Source organism: Nelumbo nucifera, chromosome 1 (genome assembly GCF_055504915.1).
Source record: "Nelumbo nucifera cultivar China Antique chromosome 1, China Antique-T2T, whole genome shotgun sequence".
Lineage (NCBI taxonomy): Eukaryota > Viridiplantae > Streptophyta > Magnoliopsida > Proteales > Nelumbonaceae > Nelumbo > Nelumbo nucifera.
The window spans coordinates 102,186,332-102,205,178 of NC_142649.1; the positions used below are offsets into that span (position 1 = coordinate 102,186,332).

At 44.6% G+C, this 18,847-nt stretch overlaps 1 protein-coding gene across 1 annotated transcript; it reads right to left on the reverse strand.

Annotated features, from left to right (window-relative positions):
* Positions 1-1,192: 1,192 nt before the first annotated feature.
* On the reverse strand, positions 1,193-1,801 carry LOC104611978 (microtubule-associated protein TORTIFOLIA1-like). The gene has a single exon (XM_010279283.1). It carries the CDS (start codon positions 1,799-1,801, stop codon positions 1,193-1,195), a length of 609 nt encoding a protein of 202 aa, XP_010277585.1.
* Between the last annotated feature and the right edge of the window lie 17,046 nt (positions 1,802-18,847).

Below are 18,847 nucleotides of genomic sequence, written 5' to 3' on the forward strand. Positions count from 1 at the left end.
AGCATTGATGGAATTCCCATTAGAAAGTGTCTTATTTGTTGGGTGTGAGTAAGAGTGTCATTAGGGTAGAGTTTATCAATGAAAGAGGTGTCTAAGATGATTATCCTTTAAGCATAACTTTTGGAAGCTCTTTCTAGTCTCTTTGAAGCAGATGAAATTGAAGTTATGTCTAGGTATGTATTTGGTATAGCTTCCATTTATTAAATAAATGTTTGTATTTGATTTATTTTCAAAATCGAGAAAAGTACTTGATAAATTGTTTATTGACAACTAGGTGCCATTAGGCACCACATCAGCATAGTAGTGAATAAACACTCTATTGTTGGGGGAAGTATTAAAATGAAGTTTCTCCCAACTGTTGATGCCCATATAAATTAAAACTCACTTTTGTTAATATCAATGCAGATGAATATGATGCGAAAAATGCTGATTTAACAATAATATGACAACATTTTGATAAATGCCTATCACAAAACACCCATGGAATAAAACACATGATAGGAAGTAGGAATGTAACAGGTTAATAATAAAAAACTTCAATAAAACCAAACTAACATAATGTTACATTCCAACTCCTTGAAAAGTATATCATGGAGCCATATTGAAGGTTGTTCCAAAAAACTCATCTTGTTATGGGTAGGGATGCAATTTGTAGGCTTGCGTTCCTTTTTATTAAAATTGGAATAGCCCGAAGCCCGAGCAAATTTGGGCCAATCCGAGTTACACCTCTATAATGAGTGACTTTTATTTGGTTGGTGTTTGGAACAAACGCCCTTTCCTGAGAGGCCTTTTCTCAAAAAAAGAAAAAAAGGTATTGTGTAGGCATGATATTTTATCAGAAAATGTCTTTTTAGGTTTTCTATTTGGTGCCATTACTGTTGTTGTCACATATAGTTTAGCTTCAGTCCAGGCACCCTTAGTCAGGGCACCGTTTGCGCATTCGGAGGATGTGCCACACGTCTCTGAATTGCGTGAATGGCTTAAGCATGCGAAGAACGCACTTACAAGCAAAAGATCATCCCCTATTGCAGTTGAAGTTAAGCATGCGAAGAATGCGCCACGCACCACGCATCTCTGTTAGTTGAAGTTAAGCAAAACGAGTGTTTTGCTCCTCTCCTCCTCTCCTTTCCTGTCGTAGACAAGACATCTCTCCTCCCTCTCTTTTCCCATCCGCCTGGCGGCGACTTCACAATCAAAGACCATCCCCTGTAGATAAAACTTCAGTATATACTGAATGAGTATCACCTACATTAAGCACATCCATAACATTGCTCCAAGAAGCCCAGATTGGGTCACGGTCCTCCTCCATAATCTCATTGCCCAAAGCTTTAGCAGTTAATTCAGGAATAGCAAGTCTTGCAGCAGCTCGTGATGTTTCATTATCTTCCCCAGCCACTCGAATTGCTTCCAGAGTAGCCATATCTTTTGATGCTTGCCAGACACTTCTTGTAGAAGGCCCCTCACCAAGCCTAACAGATCCTTGTCCCTTATTCCAAGCTCTTGTTTTGCCAACTTGATCACTGTCATGTTCTTCTCTAGATGACCTATCATCACCACCTAGAGCTCTTCTAGAACTGATATGCCCATTTCCTGAAGAAACATATGCATAAGAATGCCATGCATCAAATACATTAGATCTCCAAGGTGGGTCCCTTCCCCTCATTCCCGAAACACCATAATCAGGTGAAAGGGACCTCTCTGCAAATGGAATACATTGATTGCCACCCGTGCCCAACTTGCTACTAGAGTAATCAGAGAGCCCATTATACTTGCCAACCAACCTACCTTCATAACTCACCATAAAAGTACTACCTTTACTGCTTGATGACACCGTCAGATCCTAGAGTAATCATGCTGTCATGGAACCCGCCCATGAAGTCCTGCAATATGGAAATATTTTAGTGAATATTGAAAATCAGTTCAAAAAAGCATTTCTCAAACAAAACTTACTCAACCAACCTGTAACATATTCATGAGATGAGCTTGTTGCCTCTAGTTGTGTCAATTGTCTTTGGATAATTAACTAGTTTCTTTTGTTTGTCGCCGGCAGCAATGGTTGTGACAAGAGAGGGGGTGGAGAGATGTCTTCTATGCGACAAGAGAGGAGAGGAGATGAGTGTTTTACTTAAACTAACGGTGATGCACACTAAGGCTGAAGAATCCTCACATGCTTAAGCCATTCACACGATTCGGAGACGCGTGGTGCGTCCTCCGAATGCGCGAACGACACCCTGACTAAGGCTTCTTGGACTGAAGCCGAACTCTTTCACATATGCATTTTTCAAAGTCATATCAGCATATTGTTGCTTGTAATAATAGAAAAAATATGAAAACACCCAAAATGATGTTTTCCCATACCACACTTTTTCCAATTTTCATGGCATGGTATAAAATCATGGGTCTACCTCTGACACATATCGATACTTTGAAGAAGGTGATGGTATCGGGTAAAGCAACCTAGGCACTCTGACACTATCTCTTTGCAGGTTAATCCAATGAACTAGCCAGTTTAGTATCCGAGCTGTTCTCCAACAGGGAGCTACCAAATCGTACATCATCAATTGGCACCGTCTATGGGAACCGCGACAAAATCTAAGTTCTCACCTCTCTTCAGCACCACAATCTCGATGGCTTCCTCAAGCAACCAACTTGTCAACAACAACAACCAGGTCACAAGGGGGTAAGACTAGCTCTTATGGCACACCCAGAGGTCCCCTTAGTGACCATCGAACAACTCGCAGTACCACTGACCCTATCGGGTGTCCCAGTTATGCCAAACTCGGATTTTCCACAACATCGAGTGAACGTGCTTCTCCCTCCAGTTGAGCCCTCAGTGGTTCTTGTTGGGATTCATGTGTGCTAGTTCTATGAATTGGTGCAGTACGTTCGTGGGATGAACTTATAGATGAGAACATGGGAGGAACAATTCACTGCCCTAGTAGGGATACAACTGCAACAGTGACCACAACAGCAACACCAACAAAATCAGAACGCCAAGCCAAACCAGAACCAGGTTCTTGACCAAAACCTGAATCAAGCCCTAGTGGAAGAAATAAGGTAAGCCACAACAACTATTGGAACTAAAGCCACCAACTCGACTGGAGGGTCTCAGAGAAGGTGCCACAGACGCACATGTCACGCTACAGGAAAGAGTCACCTTGCCCCATCTGCAAGCGGGGTAGAAAAGAAATGCGAGAAGGAGGCCAGCCAGATTGGTACATTGCCAGCGCAACCAATATCTAGCACCTCACCACTGGCTACCGAGATCCTTGTAGCCCCATGACCCAAAGACTTCAAGGTCCCCAGTCTGAAATTCTATGATGGGACAACTGATCCTGTCGACCACCTTGACAGTTTCCAAGCCCTAATGAAATTACACGGGGAAAATGACGTGAGCCAGTTCACCAACCTATTCACCACGCATTTCACAACAAGTAAGAGGTGCTTGGAATCGGTGACCTGCTTACTAAATGTCGTCCAGAGGCCAGACGAAAAACTTTGGGATTATATCAAAAGATTCAATCTAGAGCGGCTACAAATTCCTAATCTTGACCCAACCATCCAACTCACTGCAGCGATCAACGGTGTCCAGCATCCGGACTTGCGCTGAGAAGTTGAGTTGAACCCTCCAACATCTATGGAGTTCCTTAATCAAGCAGGCAAGTTTACGAAGGCCGAAGAAGCACTTAGATCCCGGTTAGAGCTAAAAGGCATGAGGAAAAGGGCGAAAGAAGAATTGGGGAGTAGTAAGCAACGCCAGAAAAGCAAGTAACCAAGGCACATTAGGTCTCCCCGGAATCGGCATAGTAGGTCGCTATGAAGTATCAGGTCGCCACGCAAAAGCATCCAGCCTTCAAGACGATGCTCTCGCACTCCTCCTGTACAGAATAGAAATTACACCACCCTCAATGCCAAAAGAGGGGAAATTTTGATGCAAATAAAGACAACTGAGTACATGAGATGGCCACCCAGGATGAGAGGTGACCTTGCCAATAGAAACCCAAATAAATACTGCCACTTCCACCGTGATATAGGCCATGACACAGAGAACTGTAGTAACCTCAAGGACGAGATCGAGGAGTTGATCTGCCAAGGTTATTTGAAGCAATTCATTAAGAGGGAAGACAGAGGCTGACCTACCGAACAACCCAAAGATGTACCACAGTCAAGTAGAGATCAAGATAGGGACCATCCTCTTGAGACCCACCACCAGCAGAGCAACCCATCCATGATGTCATTAATATGATCATAGGTGGGTCGATTGTAGCAGGGTGCATGCATGACCTAGGCAAGCAAAAATTCAGTTCTTTGGGAGCTTGAACATGATGGAAAGAACCCACCAAAGCGGGAGCTCAAATCCACAAGGGTCCAAATAGTATCGGGATGGATCTGCCCCAAGGAAACACCATGAAACGAAAGCACCTGGACAATGAAAGGGTGCAAAGGAAAAGGGAGGCCGACGATTAATGCCTCCTTAAAGACGTAAACCTCACCTCGGTCATGGCTCCATGGGAGTTGATCTGGGCTGGGCTAGATGTAATTGAACTCACTGAGAACGTGGAATGTCAAAATTAAATTAACAATTTCTTCCCCACTTAGCTCATTGGGACCGAATGGGGAAACCTCTGGCTCTTGCTGAGACGTCGAGGTCCCAACATGAAAACCATGTCGGCCTCGCGTCGAGGTCCCCTCCTCGGCTTGAGCAAAGTGTGGTGACCCTCCTTCAGAATTTCTTGAAGACATGACTACAAAATGGGAAAAGAACTCACTAGCTTTCGGGAAACAGAAACTAGCATTAGGCAAAAACTCCACCCGACGACCTAACAGCAATCCCCCGACAAAATTCTTCTCCAACCGATCGCCCCTCTCCCTTGGAGAGAATCTCAGAATAGTACGAGTGGGACCCTAGTGGGGACCCCCTATTTATAACTTGCTAGCAAAGAAAATCGATGGCTAAGACGCCCTATTGGCAAATCGATGGTCGAGGAAACTGTACTGCGCAGGCTAATTTGAATGTTAAATTTTGTGTGCCTAACTTGCACGCTCATCTAAAATTTCAAAATTTTAACCTCTCCGTAGTCCCACCCATCCTTGAGTCGAGTTGGAAGAGTGAGTCGAGTGATTTGTGGACCGGCCGAACAAATTACTGTAGACTAAGAAAAATGACTGTGAGCTACTCCCTTCTCCTAGCTAGTGTCAACTCGGGAGTGGGGGGCAATTGATGAGGGATAATTTGGCCCTTTGAATGACATCACGACACGTGGCATTTCTAGACAGCTAGATGACACCTAAATACCAAATAAGTTGATCACCTTGGTAGAGCAGCTAGTAGTAGCTCACCTAGTGCCGACTTATAATACCTTGGCCTTGCCGATCTAAGGGTCTTCGATGTAAGAAGTGACCTCCTCGATGGCCTTCCTAGTAGACTAGGGTCCAAGTGGTGACCTACGAGATGTGCTCGCTGACCTATTCCTTAACCTTGTTATTAAGGCCAACTTCTCCAGGGTAACAATGCTCAATCGTTAAGTCCGCCTACTTGCATCATTTGCATCAGAATCGATCGAACGAATCTCATCCCTCTGCATGGATCACGTAACTAACTTAGATATCCTCTCCGAGATTAGCAGAAGAGGTCCCCCGGGAATCTTGGACCCATTATAAAGAGCCTTTGGTTCCTTGCACCTATATAAAGGCATCACTTCCCTAAGAAAAGGTATGTGCAACTTAGCTCTCATAGCTCTCTAGCTCTCTCGCTTTTACCTTTCTCAAATATCTTTAATTCGCTAACTTAAGCATCGGAGTTCCCACCCAGGTAAAGCAGCCTGGTCACTCTAACACAGTCTCTTTACAGGTCGACTCGACGAACTAGCCAGTTTGACATCCGAGCTATCCTCCAACAAGGAGCTACCAGATCGCGCATCATCAAATAGTACTATAATTTTATGGATTATTAAATTCAATAAGTAATTAATATTTTAAAATTTAAATAAAAATATTATTTTAATAAATAAATAATATTGAAAATAACTAATTTCATTTATACCAATTAATAATTCTAGAAAATAACTTTCAAAAAATATTGTTTATTAATAATAGTTTTAAAAACTTAATATTTATTTATTATATATTTATCTATACTAAAATTAATATTGAATTTCAGTAATTATTTATTGTTTTTGTGATAAATATATTTTCAATAAAATTATGTATAAATCTATTTTTCTTTTGTTATTTAATAGAAAGTTTTCAATAATTATTAGAGTTTAAACTACTATTATTTAGCATTTTAAATTTAATTTATTTTGTATTTTCAATATAAATTTTTAATAATTATTTGAGATTAAACTATTGTTCATAGGTTGGTTCAGTTTAGCTATAGGTTGTTTGGCCAACCAAATCGATCTGGTTAGGTTGTGGGGTTGCTCACTGAGGTTATATCGGTTTGGGTCAATTTTCAGTTTGGTCGATCAGTTCAAAAAATTAAACTTAAAAAAAATTAAATTTAAATTAAAAAATTACAATTGCATTATTTAAAAAATAAAATTTATGACATAAACTATTTTAGCCTAAGAAACATTGGAATTTTCCCACTTTCTCGTAATAAAAAATATAAAATATTAATATATATATATGTATATATCTATGGTTGGGTTATTTGATTTTAGTCAATTTATAAATGGCCAAAGCGAAACTAATCTAACCTAGTCAGGTTAGGAAATTGTTGAACCAAAGTCGACTGAAAATACTAGAAATCGGGTTGGTCTGTTCCATTAGCTTGATTTGGAATGGCAACGGGGTGGGGTGGGGACAAGGAGCCTCTCCCCATCCCCATCCCCACGAAAATCCCCATCCACGTCCCTGTCCCTATCCCTGCTAATGGGGACAAAGTTATCCCCATTCCCGTCCACACAAGGATCTCCACTCCCTGTGATTCTCTATAATGTCAACCATTATGTTTTTGTTTTTTATTTTATTTAAAAAATAAAAATAAAACAAATAAAATTTACAAACATATTCAACCATTATGCATATATATATATATATATATATATATAATAATAATAATAATAATAATAATAATACATATATATTAGCGGGGATTGGGAACCACACGGGGCAGGGGGTGCTCTCCCCGTCCCCGCCAATGGGGATGAAAATTTCCCCATCTCCGTCCCCGTGGAGGGAAAATCATCCCCAACTCCATCCTATTTGGGGCACATCCCAAGATAATTGAGAAAATGGGGAAAATTGCCATCCCTAAATTTGATAAACAACCTTATCTAAAATGAATTATTATTATTTTTGTATTATAAAAAAATATTAAAATTAGTATATAAAATATAGATAATTATTAATTATTATATAAAACTAAATAATTATATACTCTTACATGTTTCTATTTACTTATGTTTAATAATTACTAGTATTAATTATTAATTAAGGTAAAATACAAAAACTTCCCTTGAGGTTTCTGATAATCATAAAAACCTCCCCTCTAGTTTAACTTTATAAAAATTTTCCCTTCTATTTTAAAAAAAAATTGACAAAAACCTCCCCTCCGTTAATGAACCAGACAAAAAACATTGAAAATTACATTTTTATCCTTATAGATCATCTAAGCTATTTTCAAAATACCAGTTCTACCTTTATTCAAAAAAACGCATTACTCTCCGGAAAATAGTCGAACCCTAAACCATAACATTAATAGTTGTAAGCAGACATAGTGCTCAGAATATTCCACTTCCCAGAATATTCCGGCAATGATTCTTCATCGGATGATGGTCGTTGATGAAGGGTGATTTGGCCCGACCTAGCAAAAAGGGGACACGTGGACACAACCTGACTAAGAGATGACAGCTCAGTCTGACAAGCTTAGTTCGCAACAATTGAGCTTGGGTATTCAATCACCTCGGCATAGGGTCACCTCGGCGCAGGGTCACCTCGGTGCAGGGTCACCTCGGCATTCAATCCAGTTTGGAACAAAAAGACTGAAGTATCAACTCGGGGCTACCAACCCGGACTGCCACGTAACGATCCCGGAAGTCTCTCCAAAAGACTCTGAACCTCACGGGATCACGCCGCGTAACGGCAGGCCTAATCTTCTCCCCGTTCGGATCGGGCGGATTTGATAATCTTTATTAATTGATGCGTTACCCCCCAATTAAAGCGGAAACGGATCCCCTCAAGACGAAGATCCTGGAACCAATCCACAAAACCCGCGAGGGCTCAACTATATAAAAGCACCAACCCCAATGACACGAGGTAAGCGTGATTTTTCTACTATCAAGCTCTCTAAGCTTTTAGCTCGCATCACAGTTTACTAACTTAAGCATCGGAGCGACCTCGCTGGGTTAGCCACCCTGGGTTCTCTGATCCGTTGTCTTGCAGGTTCACCTAGCTCGCTGCTCGACTGGAAGCCAGATCATCCTCCAGTAGGGAGTAGTCAGATCACGTTACATCAATTGGTGTCGTTTGTGGGAAACCGATCGAAAAGTCATCTTCTTTACAATCATCAACCTTCTTCTGAATCAATGACATCTTCCAGTCATGCCGGACTAAGCAGCGAGATGAACGTCTCTGGGGGACAACACCAACTCCCTTTAGTGTGCATCGGCCAGTTCACCAACCCGCTTATTGCGGCTGAGGTTCCAATGCTGACCACGCCACCGAGCACCACACAGGTGAACGCCCCACTCCCCCCAGTGATAGGCGCAACCTTTTCTTAGCCTTCTGTGGTTCCCCCCTGAGTTGGATAGTCCCAGTTTAATGACCTGGTGTAGTGTGTGCGGGCCATCCAGGTCCAAATGCAGCAGGTTCAACAATTCCAGCAGTACCTATTCTACTAGCAGTACTAGCAGCAGTTCTCCCCACTGCCGCACAACCAGCAACCTGTTCCACCTCGGCACCTAGGGGTCCAGTAGAGTCAAAAACGACCTCACGTGATCCAGGACATCATTCAAGGCGAAGAGACTTCCCAAGTCCCAGTTCCTCCCAGGAGTCAGGTCTCACCCCGCGGGAGGAGAGACAATCAGATTACTCCACCTGCTTCGCAAGGGAACCTTGGAAACAGGTCTGGGGATACTTGGCCTAACAGGGCCAATCTTCCTCGGTGTTCACAGCAAGAAGATGGGTCGCTTGCAGGTAACCAGTTTGGGGTTCAGGGTGTGAACTCAAGGCAGGGCCTCTCCGTCCATGATAGCCAGCCCTAGAATCCCACGAGGAACCAGGAGCTACCTTGCAGCAGAACGATACCAAAGCATACTGAAATCAACAGCACCAATGTCGAGCCGGTAAAGAGGCAGTAACAGAGGTGTCACAAGGCACGCCGTACTTCAGCTCAGAACAGCCAGCCAGCGAGACCGAACCAACAAGAAGGACAGGCTAAAGGTAAGGAGGAGGCGAGCTCGGTAGCTACAAAGGCCGCTCCTCCCCTACTTTCCAAGTCGTCTCCCTTGTCTCCCGAACTCTTGGCGACCTCGATGCCCAAAGATTTCAAGATGCCTCCCTTAGACAAGTATGACGGGTCTTTTGATCCTAATGATCACGTGGACTCCTTCCAGTCCCAGATGCACCTAGCTGGGGCTGATGAGTCTTGTATGTGTGTGGCCTTCTCCACCACTTTTAAGGGGGTAGTTTGGACCTGGTACCGGAACCTCACACCGGGATCGATCAAGAGTTGGGTGCTATTCGCAGATTTGTTTACCTCGCACTTCATCACCAGCAAGAAGTGCCCGAGGTCGCAGGAGAGCCTCCTCAATGTGGTTCAGAGAGGAGAGTCGGTTAGAAGCTACATCAAGCGCTTCAACGACACCTGCCTGCAGATCCCCAACTTAGACCTGACGGTAAGACTCACGACAACTAAGAAAGGAATAACTCACAGAGAGTTTAAATGGCATGTGGTGGCCAATAAACCAAAAGACATCATTGAATTCCTCAAGCTAGCTGACCAGTTCATCGGAACCGAAGAGGAAATAAACCAGAAGACTGATAACCCGACAGAAAAAAGAAAAACAGACAGTGACAATACAGGTAGTGATGGGCACAAAAGATGAAAGAGCAATTCCCTGAGTAGGGGAGGAAACAAATCTAGAAGCCGATCTCCTTCGCGATCTCACATGTCAGGTCGGCGCTCCAGGACCCCACCTGTTGGAAGGACGAACTACACACCTCTCAACGCTAAGCGAGGAGAAATCCTAATGGCCATCAAGGACTCCAGCTTTGTTAAGTGGCCTCCTAGGTTGAGGGGAGATCCTGCAACAAGAAACTGGAACGTCTACTATCATTTCCATAGAGACCATGGGCACAACATGGAGAACTGCAGAAACCTCTGCGATGAGATCGAGGAGCTCATCCGCCGCGGGTACTTGAAAAATTTTGTACAGCAAGAAGAGACAAGCCAGGAAAATCGGCAAGCAGACCGGTAGGGGGACCAGAGACGGAATGCCCTCGAGACCAGCAACAGGCAGAACGAGCAGCAACCACGGTAGTTGCCCGAGGAGAGACCAATCCGCGGGGTAATCAATATGATTACTGGCGGGTCCATCATCGTGGGGTGTACTTCGGCAGTCGGACGAACCTCAGTCCATGAACTAGAAAATGAAGAGGAGAACCCGCCAAAGCAACCTCGACTTGAAGAACCAATTTACTTCACGGAGGATGACGCTCTGGTGATAAAACTGAGGCTCAATGACTTCGAAGTCAAGCGCATTCTGGTGGACTCAGGTAGCTCGATAGACATATTGTTCAAGGACACCTTCGACAAGCTGTAGCTCCAGAAAAGCAACTTAAAGCCGACAGACACTCCCTTGGTAGGTTTTAGTGGCGGGAAGGTCAGACCTCTCGGGCGAGTCTCAGTACCCGTAGAGGCTGGCACGTGGCCGGATATTGCGAGGTTCAAGCACACGTTTCTGGTGGTCCCGACTTGGGTAGCTAACCTAGTTCTGGTAAAAAAGGCCAATGGCAAGTGGCGCATGTGCGTCGATTACACCGACCTGAATAGAGCCTGCCCGAAAGACTGCTTCCCGCTGCCCAAGATCGACCGCCTAGTGGACGTAACCTCAGGGTATGAGTTGTTGAGCTTCCTCGACACCTATTCCGATTACAACCAGATTAGGATGGACCTTGCCGACGAGGAAAAAACTACCTTAATAACTGATCTCGGGTTGTATTGCTACAAGGTCATGCCCTTCGGACTAAAAAATGCCAGGGCAACCTTTCAACGCCTTGTAAATAAAATTTTTGAGTTGTTAATCGGCAATAAAGTCGAATGCTATGTTGATGACATGGTCGTGAAGACCCAGTATTCAAATTTTTTGCTAGATGATTTGCAAAGTGTTTTTCAGATTTTACGAAAATATAATATGAAATTAAATCCCAACAAGTGTGTCTTCGGGGTCACATCGGGTAAATTTTTGGGTTATATAGTCAACCAGCGTGGCATCGAAGCCAACCAGGAAAAAATAAAGGCCATCTTAGATATGAGGCCACCTCGCAAACTAAAAGAGGTTCAGAGGTTGGATGGCCGATAGCCACCCTGAGTCGTTTTATGTCCAAGTCGGCAGATCGCTGCCTACCCTTTTTTAAAGCCATAAAAAAGAGTAAAGACTTCAAGTGGACTGCAGAATGTCAGATCGCCTTTGACGAGCTGAAAAGATACTTAGCTTGCACCCCAGTTCTGACCCAACCCGAGGAAGGGGATGTATTAAAGTTGTACCTCTCCGTGAGTGACGAGGTGGTAAGCTCGGTACTAATCAAAGAGGTAGATCGGGTCCAACGACCCATTTACTATGTTAGCAAAGTTTTGCAGGACGCAGAAACCAGGTACCCGGAGATTGAGAAACTAGCGTACATGCTAATCATAGCAGCTCGCAAGCTTTGCCCATACTTCCATGCCCACACCATTTCCGTCCTCACCAACAAGCCTCTGAGACAGATTCTGCTCAAGCCCGAGGTGTCTGACAGATTGACGAAGTGGGCTATCGAACTATGTGAGTACGACATCTGGTATGAACCTCAGACGACAATCAAAGCCCAAGCCTTGGCCGATTTTGTGGTAGAATGTACATTCAGTAACGTAACTCCCGAGTTGACCGAGCTCGAACACACGATGGAAGCATCAACCAGTGCGGCACCGGTCCCGGTCAGAGCAGATCCATCCTGGGATGAGGAGCCCTGGATTCTCCATGTTGATGGCTCGTCCAACCAACAAGGAAGCGGTGTAGGAATAATTTTGTACGGCCCAAGCGAGGTGAAGTTGGAATACGCACTCCGGTTTGGGTTCGCGACATCAAACAATGAAGCAGAGTATGAAGCATTGGTCGTCAGGCTCACCCTAGCAAGGGAAATGAAGGCAAAGCACCTCATCATATGCAGTAACTCTCAGTTCGTAGTCAACCAAGTCAACGGTGAGTATGAAGCCCGTGACCCCACCATGGCTGCTTACTTGGCCAAAGTTAGGGAGATCCTGCGCGGCTTCATTTCCTACTTCATCAGACAGATCCCGAGGTCCGAGAACGCTGAGGCTGACGCCTTGTCCCAATTAGCCAGCACAAGCAGTAACACCATGCGGACCGTGTATATAGAGGACTTACCTCGGCCTATCATTCTCGGGGAGGTAGGAGAGGTCGCTCCTGTAGCACAAGCAGAACCGAGCTGGATCGACCAATACGTGAGTTACCTGCTTCACGAGACCCTCCCTACAGAATGCAATGCGGCTCGAAGGGTAGAGCGCCACTTGGCTAAGTACGTCCTTATAGATAGACAACTGTATAGAAGGTCCTTCATGCTCCCCTACTTGCGCTGCTTGCGACCCTCAGAGGTCGAGTATGTACTCGAGCTCGTCAAGAAGGCGGATGCACTCGAGCTCGTCAAGAAGTGCGACAAGTGTCAGAGGCATGCCAACATCCACCACTGACCTGTTGCCGATCTGAAATACCTCACTAGCTCATGGCCCTTGGCACAGTGGGGAATCGACATCCTTGGCCCATTCCCGCCAGCGACAGGACAGAGGAAGTTTCTGGTCATAGCAGTAGACTATTTTACGAAGTGGGTGGAAGTTGAACCTCTAGCAACAATCACAACCCGTAACATACAAAATTCCTTTTGGAAGAACATAGTATGTCGCTTCGGGCTATCTCGAGTACTCATCTCCGATAACGGGAAGCAATTCGAGGATATTAAGTTTTAGAATTGGTGTGTCGAAATAGGAATTCAGCAAAATTTCACCTTGGTGGCACACCCCCAGGCGAACGGGCAAGTGGAATTCACTAATAGATCCATAGTTTGCGGACTGAAAGCTCACTTAGCTCGAACCAAAGGGTTGTGGGTAGACGAACTACCCAGTGTACTCTGGGCCTACCGGACTACCATCAAGACTGCCACAGGTGAGACTCCTTTTAACATCACTTACGGCACATAAGCGGTGATCCCAACAGAAATCGAGGTGCCTACACTACGCTTGGAGGCCTTTGACGAAGTGATGAATGATGACGAGCTTCGTACCAACCTAGACCTGGTGGAAGAAGTATGAGACCTGGCATACATCCGAACTGCAGCTTACCAACAGAGAGTAGCTCGGTACTATAACACCCGGGTCAGAAAGTGACACTTTCGCGTCGGTGACCTGGTTCTTCAGAAGGTTATGATACCAGAGCCTAGCGTTGGTAAGCTCGGACTGAATTGGGAAGGTCCGCACCGAGTAAGACGGGTATTCAGGGAAGGTACATAGGAGCTCGAGACTCTGGAAGGGAAGCAAGTACTACTTGGAATCACCGAACTAGAGAGAGGACTGCGAGTCACTCCCAAAAGCCCAAGGGCCATGATGCCGAGTTGACATAAGACCTCGGCACTATGATAAGTCCCAGTCGCCTCTTCGGCATGGGTAGACAAGTCCTAGTCGCCTCTTTGGCATAGGCAAACAAGTCCTAGTCGCCTCTTCGGCATAGGCAAACCAGTTCTCATACCTGAGGCATAGACAGTTCGGGTACAAACCCTACTATGTCTAACCCACCTCGGCATATAACAACAGGTTGATCCCATTTGAAGTCAGGCCCGATGGCTCGACATTGAGGAATAACCGACACCTAAGCGAGTAGCCTGTGTGCAGACAGGTTGGGTATATACCCTACAGTGTCCGCCCACCTCGGTGTACAACAATGTGAGGTTATCCCTACTAGTAGTTCCAGCTCGTTAGCTCAACAACTCAGGATAACCAACACTTAGATAAAATTTACTCCTATTTTTGGTATAGTTCGCCAGTTCGGGAGTTATTTACACTTAGAAAGTTTTTTGCATAGAGATAGCCAAAATACTTATATTTCATTGATGTGAACCTTTGAGTACAAAAAAAAGAAGAAAAAGGAGAAGCTTTCACTATGAACCGAGCTCGGAGACTCGGGGTATACATCATAAAGGACCAAGAAAAGAGGCATCTAGTCACTTAGCGGCTCCTCACCCTTGTTGGAGGCTTTGGCAGGAGGATCCATCTCCAAGTGGCTCTCACCACCACCGGTCTCCTCATCATCATCGGATAGGTCGCCGTCACTTTCTGCTTCGAAGTCCGGATCTTGGGTAGCTTCGGTGGCCATCTCCTCTGTGATCCTCGAAGTGCTTATGACACTGAGGTCGAGCTGGGGGAACTCACGTCGGGTCAGCCACCTGCTAAGTTTAAAACCTTTGTGGTAGCTCGCCATCCCCACCTCAACCATCTCTTTCCGGTACTCCGCTGAAGACTTGTACTTCTCGATGGCCTTAACCTTGGCCTCCTCCATTGCCTGAAGAAGTATCTCAGTTCGCTCCTTCACGTGAGCCTCGAGGTTCTCCACCTCCCTCTTCAGTGCTGCCTCCCACTCCGCGAGCTCCCTCTTCAAGGCCGCCTCACGCTCTTTGAGCTCCTTCTTCTCTGACATCAGCAACGTGATTAGCTCCTTCTTAGCCTGCACGTCCTTCTTCAACTGATTATTTTCGTTGTGGGCTAAGTTCAGCTCGGTTTGGGCTTCACGGGAAGACTCCTCGGCTGCAAGGGTTTGCTTCAAGTTCACATCGGACTGATAAGACAAGGCGTGGATGGTGGAATTCACCTGCCAAGAGAAGAAAACAAGCGTCAGCATATAAAAAGCTAAGTACAAGACAGATCGAAGAAGACAAATCTGAAAACTTACCACCATGCAGTGAGTAGCCGCTCCAGCTCCGAGCAGAGCAACCGACAGTTTGGCCCAGCTAGCAACCTCCTTGGCAAACACTGTGCCTTTGCTCTTGAGGAGGCCGAATTTTGGAGTCAAAATGCTCTGAGCTGCGTCATCGCTGCTTGAAGAAGTAGCAATTGCCGGGGCTATTTCCGAAGATGTAGCCTCCTCGAGCACGTGGGGTGGGGAGAGATTGCCCGATTCCTCCTCGACCAGGTCTATCACTGGAGGCTGCTCGGCGGTTGACGGCTGTTTGGGCTCTGGAACGGCAGCCGGCGGGGACTCAACGCGAGCTCTTTTTGAAGCTCTCTTCTTTTTCCCCTTCTTCATACTCCCGAAGAGTTCGTTGGCGGGGATATCCATGATAGTTGCAAAAAAATGAATTGTTAGAAACAATACCGAAATAAAACAAAGGAAATACAACAAACAACGACCTACCAGGACTCAGACCGGCTTGCATGAGCTTCTCCTCGGCCATGAAGTCTTCGAAATTCAGGCCGAGCTCCGCCCAAGATCAAAGCGCCTCCCTCGTCTTCAGGTCCAACCTGACACCGGGGTCTTGGATGGCTGCCCTCCAATGGGTTAGGAAAGGCCACCCCTCAGTGTTGCGACCATGAAATAGTGCCTCTTCCAGGCCGGGACCTTGTTCGGGAGCTCGTGCAACATTTTGAAGCCAGGACGAGGTGACAGGTAATAAGTTCACCTGTACTCGGGCAGAACATATGATGAGTTCTTTTTGATGGAAAGAATAGAAGAAAAGTAGTCGTGGTAAAGAGAAATTGTTCCTACGACGTTGCGGATGGAGTTCGGGTGCAATTGGTCTATGGTGATGTTGAATAATTTTAGGATTTCAACTATCAGAGGGTGAAGTGGAAGATGAAGACCAGCTACGAGCTGTTTCTTGAAGATCACAATCTCGTTTTGACCATGTTCCCAAGGGAAATTACCTATGGAGATACTATAGATGAGGTCGTTGGGAAGTCTGTACCAGGCTACTAGGGATAGGAGCCTGTCCGCCGTCATTGTCGATGGGCCAAAGTTATCTGGTAGTCGACCTTGACGTAAGGTGGAAGCTAGGCTACCAGAGGCCTCTCGCTCCCCCCGAAGTGAGTGTTAGACAGTGTATGCCCTTAGCTCCAATCAGAATGATGTACATTATGACATTTAATGTAAATGAATAAAGTACATATTTGATTCATGTTATTGTGGTGTGTTTCTGTGTAATACCCTTAAACCGGACACATATGAGACTCTGTTAGTTTAAAATGTTCACAGCCGTTGGATAGATCTGGGGAGATTTATCCTACTAAGGCTGACACTGATGTGCCGCCAAGTTGGTTGGGGTAGCCTATCTCAACTGTCAGGGTGAGACCCGAGGTACATGTAGTGTAGGTTTACTTGAAACCCTGAACCGGACCAGAATTCCAGTATTGCCCTGGACCTTGGTGATTAGTGGGCAAAACTGGAATGTTACACCTGACCCCTAGACTAGATTATGATACTACACTAGGTGTCGGATTGGGCTGTCTTTGATATGCCAATCAGTGAGATCCTTAGAGGGGGTCAAAATCTGTGTATGTTGGGACAGTCCGAGAATTCATCTGAGTGGGTGATCATAATGACAGGATTAGCCCCTTTGTCGGACAAAGGTAATGATCGGAGATGCACTCTCTCTGATGGAAACCTAAACTGCCGGCAGTTGATTTCATTCGTTGAACTTTGTTTTGCAAAATATATTTATGAAGAGATATACATAATATATATATATATATATATATATATATATTATGGTTTCAAAATGTTTGCAAAAATGTTTTAATTCTCGGGATCCAAGTGAGTAGAGAGTGCAACACTATTCTTTACATTCGAGGGAGAGGTCTTCTCTTGTCGGGCAGTGTTTGAACATTATGGGCTGAGAGGTTAAGTGTAATACCATTAAGGCTAATACCTGATGGGCTAATTTTGCATCTGCCCACAATCCCTAAGTTTTTATAAGGTGGCTTAGCCCAGGGACCACTTAGTGTAAGTGTTAGGCCCATTAAGAGCCCATGGTGATGGGTTCAGGGGTTCACTGTCCATAACAGTGAATTCGGCCATGCCTTGTAATAGAGGCTAGGCTGAACCCATGTGGCTGATGTGTAGATCAATGTTTGGGTCCCCCACCATACAAGGAAGCCCAATTGGGTAGCAGTTTGGAAGGTTAGTGAGCACATGGACTTAATGGACCTAAAGCTCAATTTGAACTGGTTTAATTAGATTAATTAAAGAGGGGCGGATCTGGGATTTAGATCAGTAGATAGGATAGGGAGTTATCCCTATCCACTCAGAGAGTGCAGATCCAAATAGAGATTTGGATCAGGAAACTCCTAATGAGATTAGGAGGGTTGAACTAGATCTGCAGATAAGATAAGGGATTATCCTTATCTCTTAAATAGAGTCCAGATCCAAATAAGGATTTGGATTAGGAAACTCCTAATGAGATTAGGAGCTCTCTTTAAGGTTATAAAAGGAGGAGGAGGGCGAACCTCCAGACACAACAACTCAATCAGATCCCAGATCACAGAAAGGGAGAAGACATCAATAGTAAGACTGCGTCATTTTCTACTCTTGCGCCCTCCTCCTACTACCGTCATTGCCAGTTCGTTCTCCACTGTAGGAGCGATCAAGAAGGGTTCTTGATATCCGTTTTTGGTGAAAAACTGATATGAAGTCGTGCTCACATACCCTCCATCGAATTCTTGCTGAAGGATTCGGTTCTTTTGAAGAACCACCTGCTAATTCTGCTCCACCCTACGCTGTGTCATTTTTAGTGGGAGTAGTTTTTGGAGCTTTCCTTCGGTGTGAACACTTTTGTTGGGAGTTACTGCTACTCCGTATCAGGTATATCCCTCTCCTACCTTTTGGTTTTAGATCTGGTCCGATTTAGGTTTAAGATTGATCCTTGAAAATGCAGATTTTCTAAAACAGATAATGTGATTCCCTCATGGGAGAGAGAGAAATTTTTGAAATTTCACCCAACCTACCTGCAGGGTTCGGCCATCCATATGATGGATCTCTCATCCCTTTAGTGGTATCAGAGCCAAGTTCAAATCTTGAACCGAAATAGATCAAATCTGAACCTACACAAATGGGCAAAAGGCGCTCTACCCGATTTGTGCATATAATTGTTTTTCTAGGAAATCGGTTCCCAGATTAAGGGCGAATGATATGAAATTAAATCTTTTTAAATCTAATATTTATTTAGAATTTTTCTTTATAATTATCTTGATTTATGGGTTGTTCATACGGTGGAGATCGAATTCTTTAATGGCGTAGGAAATCTGCGATTTTGCAGTTCTATTAATTTTGGTCTGTAATTAATTTTTTTTTAAATTTCTAGACTGAATGTATAGGAATTCGATCTGATGTAATAATAATAGAAAATTAGGGTTTTTCTATTTTGTTTTGTTTCATGATCGAAGCTGGATGCGCAGGAGAAGGAGATTTCGTAGATGGAGAAATCACTATCTACGATCTAACATCTGTTTTGTAGGTTGCAGATGTATGAACAACCCTAGTTCAGATTTTTGATTGTCTTTAATCAGTGATTTAATTTTTTTCATATCAATTCTTGAATTAAAAATCAAACCCTAGACCCATTCGAACCAGATCGGACCAAACTGGTT

Bases quoted from the DNA above. Each gene is read 5' to 3' on its own strand.
- LOC104611978 (XM_010279283.1), bottom strand. From the start codon at position 1,801: ATGGTGAGTTATGAAGGTAGGTTGGTTGGCAAGTATAATGGGCTCTCT.